Below are 17,414 nucleotides of genomic sequence, written 5' to 3'. Positions count from 1 at the left end.
GCGAAAGTTAGCATTATTCAAATATTTAAGAATGTTTTATTGAACAGTTGAACAACTCCGGTCTCTCTTTGTCCATGTTAGAATAGTTTATAATGATTTATCGATTATGAGGCCATAAGTGGGACTAGTGTCCATTGTTAGAGGCCATGAGAAAGTTCTGGTAGGAATCGAGCCCACAACATCTTTAATGAACACACTCACCCTTTTAGATAAGAATAATTTAATCGTTAGTTTACTGCCACTCTAATACAGAATGCCATAAAACAGAGGTAAATGTAGTTGCATGATTTGTGATTTGAAATATAACATTAAGTATGGACTTGATAATACATTTGAGAAAGTTACTAAACAAACTTGGTCATATATGATTATAAACCTCTTTAAATGACGTAATGAAATTTAATAAGTGTTTTATGAACATGTTTATTTTTCAATTCTTAAAGTGGAACTCTTGTTTAAAATCAATACTTATGCATGTATAACAAACATATAGTTTGGGTATGACATCTTGAATTACTTACAGAATAATGCATTTATGGGAAATATTAACTACTGATAAGGCCTAAAAAAAAAAGTCAGTTTCGGGTAACCCGACCCTACCTATAAAAATGCGCCGACCCTAACTATTTTTTCCGTTTCTGAGCAAAAACAATATTCGTTAGCGAATAGAGAGTTACGGAGGGCGGATAAATGCAGATTTTAATCAGAATTGTTGTTTATATGATAAAACAAAGTCAGGCAATGACAGTAATGTAGGAAAGACTGCCATGTGCAAGAAAACACTCTGAACTTAGGACAGATTTTGAAAAAAAAACAAAAAAAAAATAAAAAATGCCTACCTACCCTACCTAGAAATTTTGGGAAGGTTACCCTAAACAAACAATTTTTTTTTGGCCTAACAAGATCGTAGCCGTGTATGTAATAGTTGAAAACGCACAAATATTAAATGACTGTTGGATCAACTATCGTCTCAAAAGGTAGAATTACCATGTTGGCTGCACATTTCTTTCAGATTGAACACGGTATCCTTCATAAGAACAATTGTCTTCGATATTTATTGATCTTTTTTCCGGTAAATGAAAACAACTGTATTAATTGTGGTACATCTTATTTGGGAGTAAGAGTGCATCTTTAATGAACGATATTTAGTAAAGCATGAATAGTTCCGATTCAGCAAGCACGCTCGCGCCAATATGTAAAAGACTGAATACTGTCAAACCCCGTTTGTTCGAACTCTCAGGGACCAGCCAAAATACATCGAGGCTCGTTAAATTCAAACCAAGCGGAAATTTTAAAGAAATCGGTCATTTACATCTAGTTCGAGCCAACGAGGAATTCGAGTCAAGTGAGTTCGAGCCAACGGGGTTCGACTGTAATGTCAACTGAAGGTTTTTTTTATTAATTTTGCTCCGTTGCAGACGATACCGAATCCTTCGGGACGTTTGTGATATTTGGCGTCATCATGATGACGTGTTTAACGGCCATTGTCGTTCTCATCATAGTTGGTAAGTTAAAATAGTTATGTTCAGTTCAAATGAACCTTTTATATGCAACATGTAAGTGCTGAATATGATTTAGTAAAACATGAAAGCTTTTAATGGGCTATGTTTCTATGATTTTGATGCCCCCGCAGATGGTCCAATTGAAATCGCATCGTCTGTCCGTTCCTCCGGCCGTTCGGTTTCCCGTGTCCGGTCTGCACCTATGTCATGCAGGAAGGATTTTGAAATCACTTGGCACATGTGCGCAGTGCATGAAGACAACACGTCGCGCACAAGTCCCACAAGTCTACCTGAAACTCCAAGGTCACGCTGTTTAATCACTATGGAATGCTGCTATTTGGTCGTGTCCAGGCTGTTAATTTGTCATGCAGGTAGAAATTTAACAGAGTACATGACACATGTGTTCGTTACATAAAGACGAAGTGTTGCGTCCAAGGCCTACGTCCATACCTCAGAGATCAAGGTCACACATATAGGCTTATAATCATTGATAGCTGCATAAATGGATAAACAGTGTAGTTGGTCGTGTCCGGGCTTTAACTTTGTCATGCAAAGAGAGATTTTAAAACTGCTTGGCACATGTGTTTGGTACATGCATACGATGTGACGCCATTCGGAACTCCTCGGCCATTTTTTCAAAAACAACCTCGGATGTATATGGACGGTTTACATACTTAAAAAGTGGTACGTTTAAGTCCGCTGCAAATAGATCGCGTAGTAATCTTATTTAGTAGTTAAAATTTATGACTTAACTCTTGGGAATCGTAATTATGTTTGCAATAATACACTTCACTGGCAATCAATTTAAACTGAGAGCAATGAATACAACTCTTAAACACTACATTTAATTAATGCTTTTATTCAAAAAAATACGGACTACTTCAACAGATGTACCGGCATACATCCGAGGTTGTTTTTGAAAAAAAAATGGCCGAGGAGCTCCGAATGGATGTGACGCGTGTAAGACCCAATACCGTTCCATAGCTGGTCGTTTCCGGGCTGCAAATGTGACATGGGCAGGGGGATTTTAAGATAAATTGACATTTGATCATTACGTTAGGGCGATATGTTGCGTGCAAGACCAATGTCCCTACCTCAAAGAATATAGGTCTTAGAAATCGATATGACGTAAGCAGGAAACAGAACGTCATACTTTCCTGTGGTTACAATGTAAGAATGATGGCAACTTTGGAGTGACAGAAGGACAAAGATACTGCTTATGCTTTTTCATTTATTCCTGTGTAAAACATATCATCTAACGTCAGGATCATCTGCTGGTATTCCATTATACTTAACTAGTATCGTCGTTTTACCGGTAAAACCCCGGCGTATGTAGAAACAATTAAGTACACCTCAACTAACTTCTGCGCGTAAATAATAAATAAGCTTGATTTATTTATATGTTTGTATTCATGATAAAACGTTTGAAATGTAATACTAGTAAAAAAGATGGATCTAATTTTCAAGAAAAGTATTCATATATAGTTGTCATTCATATTGATTTGCCATATAGACTTCGAAATGCACCTTACGGTTTACCCTTAACTATTGTCGTTCATTTAAGTTAATCATATTAAAGTGACACTCTTATTCAAAATAAATACATTTAAATGTATAACAAACATACATTTTGAGTGATAAAAAAACTACTTTTTTTAAATGCATTTATGGGAAACATCAATTACTGATAACAAGATTGTATCCGTGTTTTTAATAGCTGAGAACGCACAAATATTAAATGACTGGTGAGTGCTAAAAGAATTACTGTGATCTACTATCGTCTGATAAGATAGAAATATCGTGTTTTCTGCACATTTCTTTCAAATTAAAAATCCTTCATAAGAACCATTGTTTTTGACATTTATTCATCCTTTGTTGTATATTAAAACAATTGTATTAATTGTGGTAAATCTTATTTGGGAGTAAGAGTGCATCTTTAACTTTTGGAAAGCGGTGTTCCCTGAACAATTGGTATTCATTTCAATTTGTCATACAAATTTTCGAAATGCGGTTTAGCTTAAACTATTGTCAATCATTTCCATTTGGCATACATGTATAAACTTTCGAAATGCAACGACTCCCTAATATCTCTTACATTGCAGTTGTGCAGAAACTAAGGGTACTCCAAGAAGCGTGTTGCAACAGCAGAGGTATGATTCGGAATTCAGGTCAACTAGTTTTTTTACGTTCATGTAAACCGTTTAAGGGACTAGACACCAAATGATACAGTTCCAAGAAAAAAAAGGGTCAAAACCTTGATATCGTTTACTTACTGATGTATCACATCGCTAACGACTCATGTATCTTTCGCATATTTAGCGTATTTTTCCAATATTCGAAACTTACTGATTGTGTCTACCTCGTAATACCAGTTAATTTAAAAATAGCGTCAGTACAAGTATCTGGGGCCAATATCACGAAATTACTCAAGTCAAATCTCAATCTCAGTCTCAACTCTTTTATCAAAAAAACAGCATCATATGATTCAAAATTGTAAATGTTTTACCTTTTTAAAAATCGCATTATCTCATTCATTTTGTTGATTAAAAAAATGTACAATATTTAATAGAAAAAAAAATGAGAGCAAAACTGTACTTGAGTCCAATTTATTATTTTTGAGTTTTACAAGTGAATTTTGTGCTGTAGAAATAATTGTTTTTAGAATATTGAACAATAATTTTAATCAACACAATGCATGTGAGAATGTGCTTTTAAAAATAGTAAAACATTAGTTATTTTTAATAATGTCATACGGTAATGTGGAAAAATGATTTGAGATTGAGATCGAGATTTGACTTAAGTATGTTCTTGATGTTGGGGCCTGGACTAATCACGTGACTTTCATACGCCAGATATACTCTCTATAAACTGGGAAACCAGTGTGTGCTATGTTTTCTAACGGATTAAACTCAGCTGAGACAGCGACAAGATATTCTTTTAAAGCACCAGCACGATGTATTCAAGGGCAGTAATGTCAGGTGGGTCCAGGTTCACTGATACATTGTTTGGGGTATAAAACATCCTCGATTCGATGATTATAAACAATGATTTCAACATGTTAAAACGGTTATATATGAAACGACATTGAGCACCGAATGGTTATTGATGACCCTTGTTTTAGATGAACAGCATGTCCGTATTAAAATATCTCGTGCAAACAATTCACTCTCCCTAGGCTTACTGATTCACTCAAAACCACGATTTCATACCGTTCTCTTTCGTGTAATTCTCATCCGATACCTTGTTTTGGTCAACGAAGGGTATTATCATCGTTTTCCGGGTGCAGATCGCCAGTTTTGGATATAGATCGGCACATTAAGAAAATGCTTACTGGTTCATTCTGTAAATTTTAGAACCCATGTTCATCCCAAATCTTGTATATCTATGGCACACTAAAATAACAATTAAAATGCGTCGATTGTTTATCCTAATCCATGTATGTGTATTATAAGACGTATAAGAAGAGTCATTTTGATAAGTACCTCAGAACTCCCCGCTAAAAGAAGAATTGTCATTTCATTATGGCGGTTATATAGTAAAAGAGACGCGGTAAATTTTTAATTGAAATTTACTTAAGTTGTGACGAACTAGATTTGAGACGTTAAAGCTGCACTCTCACAGATTTACTGCTTTGACAACTTTTTTTTTATTTTTTGTCTTGGACTTTGATTTTTTTTTGCGTAAATATCTGCTAACCATGATGAAAGACTGCTGACAAAAGATCAGATCGTAGATTTTCATATTTCCATTCCAAATTTAATGTTTTATGGCTTAAACCGTTAGTAACGGTTTAATAAAAATGCATAAAACATCATTTTTGGGACGGAAATATGAAAAGCTGCGATCTGATCTTTTGTCAAAAGTCTTTTATCATTGGTTTGCAGATAACGCAAAAATTTGCTCATTCAAGACAAAAAAAATAAAAAAAGTTGTCAAAACGTTCAATCTATGAGGGTGCAGCTTTAAATTATTGACAGTCTAAACTCTTCATCTGCTTGATTCTGTCCATATTCGAAGTGTCGTTTTACGCCATCCGTCTGGCATTAGTTTGTATAAAAAAAGATGTTACGCGCTTCTACACTATTGAATCTATATGATTAAAGATATTGTAATATATATTTATAATGGAGAAAAGGGAAGAAAGTAAGGGAAGATAAGAAAGAGGGGGGAGAGAAGGGGAGGGGAGAAGGGAGGGAAGAAAGGGAGGGGAAAAAGAGAGGAGAGAAAAGGGACGGAAGAGGGGGGAGAGAGAGGGGGAGAAAGGGAAGGGAAGAAAGAGAGAAGAGGGGGAGAGGAGAGAAGAAAGAGAGAAGAGGGGGAGAGAGAGGAGAGAAAGAGGAGAAAAAGAGGGGAGAAAGATAGAAGAGAAAGGGGAGATAAGAGGGTGAGAGAGAGAAAGAGAGAGAGGAGTGAAAGGGTAGATAAGAAAGAGAGGAGAGAAAGGGGAGAGAAGAAAGAGATGAGAGAAAGGGGAGAGAAGAATGAGAGGAGAGAAAGAGATGAGAGAAAGGGGAGAGAAGAAAGAGAGGAGAGAAAGGGGAGAGAAGAAAGAGAGGAGCAAAAAAAAAGAGATAGATCTCGAAACATGTGCGACCACATACACATGTACGATGGTGGCTCTAAGAGCCAGTGGGAAAGACAGAAGAGAGGAGACAGATCTCGTACCATGCACGACCACACGTACTCTGGTATGACAATTCTTCAAAAATGAGTTAATTGCCTTATTTAAGCTATTCAGTATTATTTTTATGCCTTCTGTTTATTGCTTTTTCAGTCTATTTATATAATTATCAAATATTCTATTAATAAATGTATTATTATAATAGCAATGCTATATAGTGACGCCTTTGGCCATCACAATGAAAGGTGCAAAAAATATGGCCATGAATGAAAATCTGACTGTAAGTTGTATAACGACAGAAAGGGATAGATTTACTTTTGAAATATGAAGAGTTCTGAAACAGTGCCGTAAACAGTGCGACATGGAGGCACCACGCCGCCGCATAACAGTATGCGGCATATATATCACTGCATTTAGGTCGCATAACGATCCTTGCATAAAGCACCATTTTAAATACTTAAACATGAAGATGGTATTTTACTTATTTTTGACTAGTTGGTCAAATAATTGATACACACATGAAGGAAATAAAATAAAATTTAGTGGCCGTGAAACTTTGCATTATGCAGAAAAAAAAACATCATGAAAGGTAAACGGAAATTATATTTGTAAGAAAAGTCCATTATGATTCGAAATTGGAAGCCAAAATTGGGAATTTTATTTCACTTCACATCTAGCTGGCTTCATAACATAAACTCGCCATTCCTGTATGCATTCCTACAATGCAAAAGGTTACTAGGCTCTGTAACGCCGCATAACAGCATCGCCGCATAAACGTGTTGTTTTTTTTCGTTTATGCGGTGATTTTCAACGCATAAACGTTTATGCGGCGACGCTCACCGCATATAGCAGGACTTGCTTATATGGGGCGCAACTGCGCCATTTTGCCACATAAAGAGGATTAACTTAACCATTTATTATAAAGCTAAAAAATATTTCAACAAAAACGATGGTGATGACGTTGATGATGATGATGATGATGATGATGATGATGATGATGATGATGATGATGATGATGATGGGGATGATGATGGGGATGATGATGGTGGTAGTGGTTGTGATTGGGGTGATGATGATGGTGGTTGTGATGATGTTGTTGATTATGGTGATGATTAAGATTAGGGCGTTGCATATTACTGTCATTTTAAAGAAAATATGGTACAGTTGGCAGGCAAGTTGATCCAAAATGGAAGTCAACATACTATTTTTATAAAACAAAGAAATATTAACTGATTTTTTTAAGCACACATTATCACTCTGAGGCAATTATCAACATTTATTTTTAAAAAGTCGAACAAGCAGTCAGCTTTTCAAAGCATGAGAACATGCCTCTCCTTCTATTTTTTTATATATTTTCTGTTTTTATGCCCGAATTATCACTCTTAAGCAATTATAAACATTTTTTTCCAAAAAAAGTCGATCGAGCACCTCAGCGGCCTAGCGGCGTGAAGTAAGCGGCCTAGCGGCCTAGCGGTCTAAAATGGTTTCCTTTTTCAAAGAATGTTTACATGCGTTTTCTTCCAAAACAATTATAAATGTATGGTTTAACAATTTTGCTAAATACATAAAATGAAAATGCTGATATTCGCTATAATGGATTTTTTAGGCAGCTTGGTCGAGTTTTGGGTGAAATGCAGACATTCGCTTAAGGATGGTGATTTGTGAATAGAAACCATAAATTTGTCATTTTTTTAAGAAGAAAAGGCATGTATAAATGGTTTATAATAGAAACCAATTTTAGGTGTCTAGGCCGCTAGGCCGCTAGGCCGCCAGGCCGCTAACTTCACGCTGCTGGGCTGCTGGGCCGCTAGGCCGCTGAACTGCTTGACTATTTTGAAAAGAAGAAGATAGTTGCTTAAGAGTGATAATTTGTGTATAAAAACAGTAAATATATCATTGTTTTAAAAGAACAGGCATGTTTAATGCTTTGAAATAGCTGCTTTATCGACGTTTTTGAAAAAAAAATGTTGATAATAGCTTCAATGTGTTAATTTGTGCATAAAAATAGTTAATATGTCATTGTTTTAGGAGAAAATGCATGTAAACATGCTTTGAAATAGGATTTAATTTTAGGCCGCTAGGCCACTAGGCCGCCAACTTCACGTCGCTAGGCTGCCAGGCCGCTAGGCCGCTAACTTCAAGCCGCTAGGCCGCTAACTTCACGCCGCTAGGCCGCTATGCCGCTAGCCCACTAACTTCACGTACATGTTGAAAGTGCACATTGTCAAGGGTACATGCCCGTCAGTCTGACAATAAGGCTAGAATATATGTTACGTCATACGACGATTCAGTTTTCTGATTGTCCCAAATGACGGTGTTGTGCTTTGTCGTAACATTTATTCCAGCCTTGAGTCGGGTTAAACGTCATTTCAAACGTTATCGCAAAAATATCAATTGGTTTGGTTCACATTTAAACCGATCTTACTAAAGCTTTGACAAAATTTACGTCTCTAAAAGTCTAGTTCAAAGCTTGGTTAAGTGGATACAAAAAATTAAGACCGATCTTGATTAAACTTTATCAACCACTATTGTACTAGTATGTGTTTTAATTGCTTTTTATGCAGCAAAAGGGTGCCTTTTTGCCACATAAAAAAATCCTTTTCATGCGTTGAAAATCACCGCATAAACGAAAAAAAACACGTTTATGCGGCGATGCTGTTATGCGGCGTTACAAGGCTCGCTTCGCCTGAATCGGAAGGTTTTCGTGTTATCGCAGGTGAAACATGGCTTCCTTGTTACCGTAGGTGAATCACGGCTTCCTCGTTATCAGAGGTGAATCACGGCCACTGCGTTATCGTAAGTGAATCACGGTTCCCGTGTTATCGTATATGAAGCACGGCTTCTGCGTTATCGCAGATGAATCACGGCTTTCGTGTTATAGTAGGTGAATCACGTCTCCCGCGTTATCATAGGTAAATCGCTTCTTCCTCGTTATCGTAGGTGAAGCACGGCTTCTGTGTAATCTTAGGTGAATCAAGTACCCGCATTCTCTAAATTAGGTGAATCGCGGCTTACGCGTAATCATAGGTGAATCACGGCTTCCTCGCTCAAAAAGGACCCTTCTTCCACGAGTTATAGTACACATACATGGATACGTAAAACAATCGACGCCTTTTCAGCGTTTTTAAAGCGGCACTCTCACAGATTGACCGTTTTAATTAACAACGTTTTTTTTTAAATCTTGGAAATCGCGAATGTTTGCGAGAATGTCTGGAAACCAGTGCTATAGGACTGCTGACAAAAGCTCAGATCGCATGTTTTCATATTTATATTCAAAAATTGAAGTTTTATGCATTTTTTAAAGCCTTAGTAACGCTTTCAGCCATAAAAAATATTTTGAACGGAAATATGAAATACTGCGATCTGATATTTTGTAACCATATCACTGCCTTCCTGATAATTACGCAAAGATTGATTTATTCCATAACAAAAATAAAATAAGTTGTCAAACAGGCCAATCTTGTCAGAGTGCAGCTTTAAAGTGTGCCATAGATTTACCGAATTTGGGATGAACTTGGGTTATTCAATTTATCAGAATGAACCAGTAAGCATTTTCTTAAATGTGCTGGTCTATCTCCAAAACTGGCGATCTGCACTCGGAAAACAATAACAATACCTTTGCTTGACCAAATCACGGATGAGAATAACATGAAAGAAAACGGTATAAAACTGTTGTTTTGAAGAATAAAGTGCATTGAGTGAGTCTTTACGCCTAGTAAGAACGTGCACTGTTTTCACGAGATATTTTAATACGCACATGCTTTTCATCTAAAACAAGCGTCATCGTAAACAAGCAATAGCCTTTTTTTCGGTGCACAAGGTCATTTCTAAAAACTATCGTTTTAACATAAAGAAAACAATAATTAACTCATCGAGTCGTGGACGTTTTTCACTCCAAACAATGAACCAGCAAACTTGGAAGCACCTGACATTACTGCCCTTGGTACGATCGGCCTCAAACTAGCTCGTATTGACAATTCTAGGCTTGTCTTGAGAAAATATTTGCTGATTTGGAGACTATCTGGTGTCTAGTCCCTTTAAAGGCAGTGTAGAGGAGAAAATGCTTTATATTTCTGTTCACATTCCAATGAACGGAGTATCAATACAAGCTGTATATAATAATACAATGGTCATAGGGATATCAACAGAAATATATTGTCCCCCCACCCTGTAATCTGGTATTTTGTCTTAAATGAGAAAAAGAGTAAAAAAGTAGGGGTTTTTTTCAACCCTCATAGTAATTTATTGAACTTGTTTAACGACTTGAATGAGACCAAGAAAAGAAGATAACTTTATTACACATGCATAACACTGCATTTTCGATTATTAAGTATATACATAGAGCCTTATGAAATATTGCTCCTACATGAAGTGTTTATTTCGATAATTTCAGTTTGTTAAAAAAATATAATCAATGCTTGATTGATCAATAATTTGGTAAAGTAAACGAATTAGTATTCTACTAGGGTATAACAGTTGTTCCTTATATCCAATTGCAGGTCATTAAAAAGCAGTCACGTTGTTTTAAAAACAAATTACCACTTTTTTAATATGTTTCACTATGTCTATTTTACAGATGGCAATTTCCAAGAACGTCGCCGCCTTTCCATTATTCCCCTAGGACACCTGAAGACAGGTGAGTGTGTGTTTATTCATAACATCCAGACAAGCCAATCAGAATGAAGTCATTTGTATATATATATATATATATATATATATATATATATATATGTGCAACAACTTCACTCCATTTGGGGTTCAAAATTACTCATTTGGCGAATATCCCACAAGACGGTGGGAATAAAACTGCCCTTTGGCATCAAAAATATGTTTCAGTCACACTTGGGGATGTGACGGGGTCAAGCCATAATGTAGCCACTATAGGGCGCGGGAAGACATTTTTTAACTCAACAACAACAACCCATTTATTATTAAATATTTGGCTCTAGTGTACTTTTTTGCGGAATAGACGCAATTGACAATGCTGGCTTAATGGTGAAAATAGGGTGCAAGAATATTCCAAAATAATTAATTGCTATATTTTCTTTTTTAAATTGGGACGGGGTGACATTCTTTTCTTCTTTGACTTTTTCACCGTTGAGTATGAGTTCATGCTCTTTCGTATTGCATAAGATACCATATACATGTGTTTCTAGACGAACCACGAACACGATCGTAACTATTCTCCTGTTTTACATTTGAATGTTATCGACACCGTATGGTATGAATAAACGTCGTTCCCGGGCAGTATATGCAAACCCAGACCCTAGTTCAACAATTTTAGTTGAGTCAATACAATCAGTGTGTGTTTACCACGTGATATGGTGATAATTACCACGTGATAAAATACGTCATATATGCTACGTCGGAAGGCAAAATTTTCTTAAAATGAAAACTTAAATCAAAGATAACTTTTCTTTTACTACACCATTTTAGATGAAACAAATGTCAGATTATGCCGCTTAAAGAGCCCCGCCTTCGTTTTATTACCGAAGTTTGATAAGGAATTTAGTTTCAGCAAACACTTCGACAAACCTGTTTCTCAAACAATGTTTTGACAGTGCTCCGTCAGACGGCCGTATTGTGAAAAGGTTTGTCGAAGTGTTTTAAGAAACTAAACTCTCAATCAAACTCTGGTAAAAGACCGAAGGTGGTGCTCCGTAAGCGGCATAGACTGCGCTATGTTTCATTTAAAATGGTAACTAAAGAAATAGAAAAGTTATCTTTGTTTGAAGTCTTCAATCGAAGCATAATATTGCCTTCCGACGTAGCATTTATGACGCAATTTATCACGTGGTATACACACACTGACAATTAAGGGCCGGTAGAAATAGAGGTCGGGCGGGGATGAAAATCTAGCAACTAATGTACACTTGCCATAACATAATACAGGACAACCCTACTCTTAGGACAACACTGAAATTAGTTATGGCTTCCATTATAAAACAACAATTCATTTTGAGGAAGAACATTAACATTTAAAACAGACGACAATACATGAGTAAGCAGGTGTTCCAAATTGTACCATGTACAACTTAGTATCATATGTATTTCCACAAAAATGAAGTTCTTCATAGACATACATTTATGTCCAAATTTTTAATTTATAAGACACATTAATGCAAATTTATAAAAAAAATTTATTGGTTCAGACAAAATTATGAATGTTTTTTTGATAAACTGCAATGCTGTAGTTAACAATTCTTAATTGATCAAGATTAAATTTGACAAAATATTTACTATGACAAGCTTTCTTTATAAAGGTTCACGGGCGATTTCATTTAAGTGGGTATATTCATAAAGACAAATGTGTTTTTGAGTTTCTTATAGCTTCATGTCACCAACAGTTAGTCGCTTATATTATCTAATACACTTATGTTCCCATTTCAATAACATTCGGAAGTCCTCGGCTATTTTCTATCGAAAACAACCTCGGATGTATGCCGGTACATTAGTAAAAGTAGTTCGTAATTTTGTTAATAATAGTATAAGTTTAGTGTATTGTTGAACGTGTATTTTGTGTATCTTAGTTTAAAAATTTTGGTCAGTGAATGTATTTTTGCATTAATAAAGTAAAACCCTTAAGTTTAACTGCTAAATTGAAATTACTACGCAATATACTTGCAGCGTAGAACTTAAAATGTAAAGATTTCTGAGATTGTAAACCATCCTTTTGCACCAGTCAATTGTAACCACGGCCACCAGGTCCGGGGAGTAGCGGGTACTTTGACTTTCGGTCAAGCCAAGCCCGGGTAAAATCACCGCCCGGCTTGGATGAACTGCTGTTAAAATCCCCGCCAAATGCCCCCGCACCCCAGCGATCCTAGGTAAGGCCCATTCCCCGATATTTTTGGTGCAAAGACAAAACCATCGCCCTTACCCGACACTGCGGGGCCACCTGAAAGGTAAAGACACGGCCCATTTCCCCGGCTATCTCCGGTATACCCCTGGACCTGGGGGTGCGTAGTTACAATTGACTGGTGCATTACACGTCCGAGGTTGTTTTCGATGGAAAATGGCCGATAAGTTCCGAATGGTTAAATATGTTTTACGACATCCTAGTATACAACGTGCTTGTGGCGTGTTTGCATAAAGCCACAGTTTCGAGTTGGGTAGGAAACAACTTGATGCATTAAGTCTCTTGAGCCTTTAATACCATTACTGACTATTTACTTAAACCCGATGAATCGCAATATGTTACCATTTACTCCTTAAATATATGGATAACTTGTAAGTTTGGTTTCCAGATGAGATCATTAGAAACTCCATCCTTAAGAAACACAAACCTGTCTCTGATCCCGAGGGACAATCATTGCGTGGTCATAGAAACGGAACTTCCGGTGAACACGAGACCAGCTTCCAAAGGAATTCCACACGCAAGAGTTCACACAACAGGTTAGGAAGGTATTGTCTTGGTGGCTATTTTTCTTTACCTTGTTTTTACCCTGTGTAACACATATAAAAAGTCTTACTTTTTCGAAAAGGTAAAGTTCAGTCTGTGTTTACCACGTGGTAAATTACGCCATATATGTTACGTCGGAAGGCAACATTTTGCTTCAAATGAAGATTTAAAACAAAGATATTTTTTCTTTATCTTTACCATTTTAAATGAAATAAAGGACAGTCAATGCCGCTTAAATAGCTCCGCCTTTGTTTTATTACCGGAGTTTGATTAGGTGACTAGCTTCCTCAAACACTTCGACAAACCTTTTTCCAAAATAATGCTTGTCAAATTGTTTTAAGAAACTAAACATTCAATCAAACTGGTATAAAAACGAAGGCGGGACTGTGTAAGCGGCGTAGACTGTTCTATGTACCATTTAAAATGGTGGAAAAAAGAAAAGATAACTTTGTTTAAAGTCTTCATTCAAAGCAAAATATTGCCTTCCGACGTGGCATTAATGACACAATTTATCACGTGGTTTACACGCACTGACGTTGGTTAAGTGTCAACCCAATGACAAATTGAACCATTCTTATGCTGAATTGGTGCATGATGATGTTATCCATTCATAATATACTTCTCCGAAAATGAGATGAAAATACTAGTTAATAAAATCACATGGTTGCATTATCCTATGAAATAACTGAAAACCCTCGCCAAGTTGCAGTAATTGCTTTGGTCAATTTAAGGTGGGGTGGGTGCTATTCTGTTTCTGCTCCGGATATAAACTGAACTTAGATTTGCATGGAAATAATTGTAGCGTTATACTCATGTGATTTTCTGTTTATAATATTTTTCTTAACCATGGTGACTATTTATGTACATCTCTGTTTCGTTGGACTAACCTGTTGTACCATAGCAACTCGCTATGTCGAACTCTGTTATGTCGATGTTCTCGTTATGTCGAACTCTTTTTCATTTTTTTTTCAGTTAAGTTTAATGTACACTTTTTGTATTTTTATTATATCGAATGTTTGTTATCTCGAAGTATTTCCCGAGGTCCCAACTACTTAGACATAGCGAGTTTTGATTATATATAAATGTAATTGATTTGCCCAAACCTGTTGTTTTAATGACTACATAGATTCTTAGCTGGAACCATAAGTTTCTTGTTTACTAAGGTTAATTAATTTTTGACTGGTATTCATCTAGAATTAAAGCAATGCTAAAATACTTACCTTTAACACTGAATATTTGTACTTTCGTGCTTCATTCAACCTTCTGAAAATGTAGGTCATTTTATGTTTTGTCTAAGTTCAAGGTAATAAGTCTAATGCCGGGTCAAGCTCGTATGGAGGATGGGAAAACGTGATACAATTCTATCTCGATTTTTCCTTCCAGTGGCTCCTCCTGGACGTCCAGCATTCGATCACAAACAAGCTCAGGGTTACAATCGAAGGCATCCAGTGGTAAAAAGCTTCAACGAAGCGTTACACAGGCTATGTTACAGGACCTGGACGAGAGCAAGTTCTCGATTTTATTGCTGACTCTCCCCTTTGACCAGTACACCCGAGACGTTACCGAACTTCTGCGGAACGTTTTGTCTATTGAGGGTGGAATTCCAAGCCAGTGCTGCTTCGATCCCGATGTTTTGAGCGATTATCAGACCAATAGATACGCTTGTATTGAAGAGATAACTGGTAATACAAACAAAATTCTGGTATTTGTGTTTCTTACTACTCTGAGTTATGGTACTAAAGAAGAAAAACTAATACATGATTTGTTAAACCACTGTCTCTTAAAACAGAGAATCATTCCTCAATGCAAGGTTGTTTTTCTTCACCTAACGGATGACGATAGCAAGCTAGACACAAGATACCATGGCCAGCATATTCATCTGAAGCATGAAAATGCTTATCAGAAATTTCTCTCTGTGATTTTACAGGAATGTGGCATAACTGTAGATGAAAGAATTGAGGACAATGAATTGCTTAAAAACATGTTGTCGTGCAGTGCCTCAGAGCGTTTATATCATTTGCTATCTTACAATGGCGATAAGGAGGCATGAGAATTGTGGAATATCGTTTCTTACCTTGTTACAACTGTATTATGAATGTATTTCAATGTCTTTCAATATTCTTGTGATTATTATATTCATTCTTTGTTTGAAAATGAAAATACATGTACCATAATTGTGATAGCATAATGTGTTTGCATTTAATACTGACAATCAAAAATGACTTATTCTACTGTGTTCAAGAAAAATAAGAATTATGGACACACCATTCTGTAAATATGTATGTCCTTCAAATTGAACTGTGTGTTTATATATTATGTTTCTTACGCAACATCACATTTGGATTCATTTTTTATTGTGCTCTTTTATTTTATATACCTTAAAACGTGTACTACATAACAGAAAGACGCGTACAATATTACCTGCAGACGCGTACACTATTACCTAAGACGTGTACAATATTACCTAAGACGTGTACAATATTACCTAAGACGTGTACAATATTACTTACAGACGCGTACCATATAAAAAAGACGTGTACAATGTTATTTAAAAACGCGTACAATGTTACATAAGACGCGTACATTGTTACCTAAGACGTGTATAATATTACCTAAGACGCGTTCATGTAGACGTGTACATTGTTACCTTAAGACGTGTACAATGTTACCTAAGACGTGTACAATGTTACCTAAGACGTGTACAATGTTACCTAAGACGTGTACAATGTTACCTAAGACGTGTACAATGTTACCTAAGACGTGTACACTGTTACCTTAAGACGTGTACAATGTTACCTAGGACGTGTACAATGTTACCTAAGACGTGTACACTGTTACCTAAGACGTGTACAATGTTACCTAAGACGTGTACACTGTTACCTTAAGACGTGTACAATGTTACCTAAGACGTGTACAATGTTACCTAAGACGTGTACACTGTTACTTTAAGACGTGTACAATGTTACCTAAGACGTGTACACTGTTACCTTAAGACGTGTACAATGTTACCTAAGACGTGTACAATGTTACCTAAGACGTGTACAATGTTACCTAAGACGTGTACAATGTTACCTAAGACGTGTACAATGTTATTTAAAGACGCGTACAATGTTACCTTAAGACGTGTACAATGTTACCTAAGACGTGTACAATGTTACCTAAAGACGTGTACAATGTTACCTAAGACGTGTACAATGTTACCTAAGACGTGTACAATATTACCTAAGACGTGTACAATGTTACCTAAAGACGCGTAAAATTTTATCTTAAGACGCGTACAATATTACAAAGACGCATACCCCAAAAACGCGTAAAATGTACTGAAAGGAAAAGCGACGAAATGAATTCAATAATGAATTTAATGAATTTATTACTGTTTACGTAGATTTAATAACTAGTCTTCATCATAACGTGATATTTTATTTTCGATAGTATGTCTTACATATCAATGTAGGGTTATATTTATTCGTACATTTGAAATATATATTTGTATTTTTTGTTACATTTTTACATAATTTTGCTGTTGCTAACAATGTAGCTTAATTAAGTATGCTATTATTTTTTAAAACTTAGTTATAATGCAATAAATATATTATAAATATGTTCACATTGAGTTTAAAATAAGGAAATTGTTATTACTTTTTTCCGTTTCTATCACTTTTGCAATATTACATTCGAGCATAATATTCACCTTAAGTTAATCAGCAAGTTTAAATTCTTTTTAAATGAATTGAACGACTACTTCGATCATAATACTGATGCAAATCGTTGATTAAAAACGTTCAAGATATAAACCAACACAGGCGGCAGTAACGTTGACAAGGCCTACCCTATTTGCCACCGCCCCCTTCCCCCCACAAAAAATAAAAATAAAATAAAAAGCAATAAA

At 36.0% G+C, this 17,414-nt stretch overlaps 1 protein-coding gene across 3 annotated transcripts in view; it reads left to right on the top strand.

Moving 5' to 3' along the window:
• Window positions 1–17,160, top strand: part of LOC128239965 (uncharacterized) — a 67,237-nt gene extending 50,077 nt beyond the window's left edge. Inside the window, exons 9-14 of one of the 3 annotated variants that reach the window (XM_052956433.1) lie at window positions 1,419–1,505; window positions 3,605–3,652; window positions 10,700–10,759; window positions 13,371–13,527; window positions 14,909–15,207; window positions 15,453–17,160. In XM_052956433.1, the coding sequence (XP_052812393.1) occupies window positions 1,419–1,505; window positions 3,605–3,652; window positions 10,700–10,759; window positions 13,371–13,527; window positions 14,909–15,207; window positions 15,453–15,475 (674 nt within the window). In that variant the 3' untranslated portion in view covers window positions 15,476–17,160. Of the gene's footprint in view, window positions 1–1,418; window positions 1,506–3,604; window positions 3,653–10,699; window positions 10,760–13,370; window positions 13,528–14,908 lie in introns of all 3 variants that reach the window. The other 2 variants (XM_052956432.1, XM_052956431.1) reach the window with 2 other exon arrangements.
• The last annotated feature ends 254 nt before the right edge of the window (window positions 17,161–17,414 follow it).

Source organism: Mya arenaria, chromosome 7 (assembly GCF_026914265.1).
Source record: "Mya arenaria isolate MELC-2E11 chromosome 7, ASM2691426v1".
Classification (NCBI taxonomy): Eukaryota; Metazoa; Mollusca; class Bivalvia; order Myida; family Myidae; genus Mya; species Mya arenaria.
Note: the sequence above shows the minus strand (reverse complement) of the source record. Positions and strands in the feature narration are given on the sequence as shown.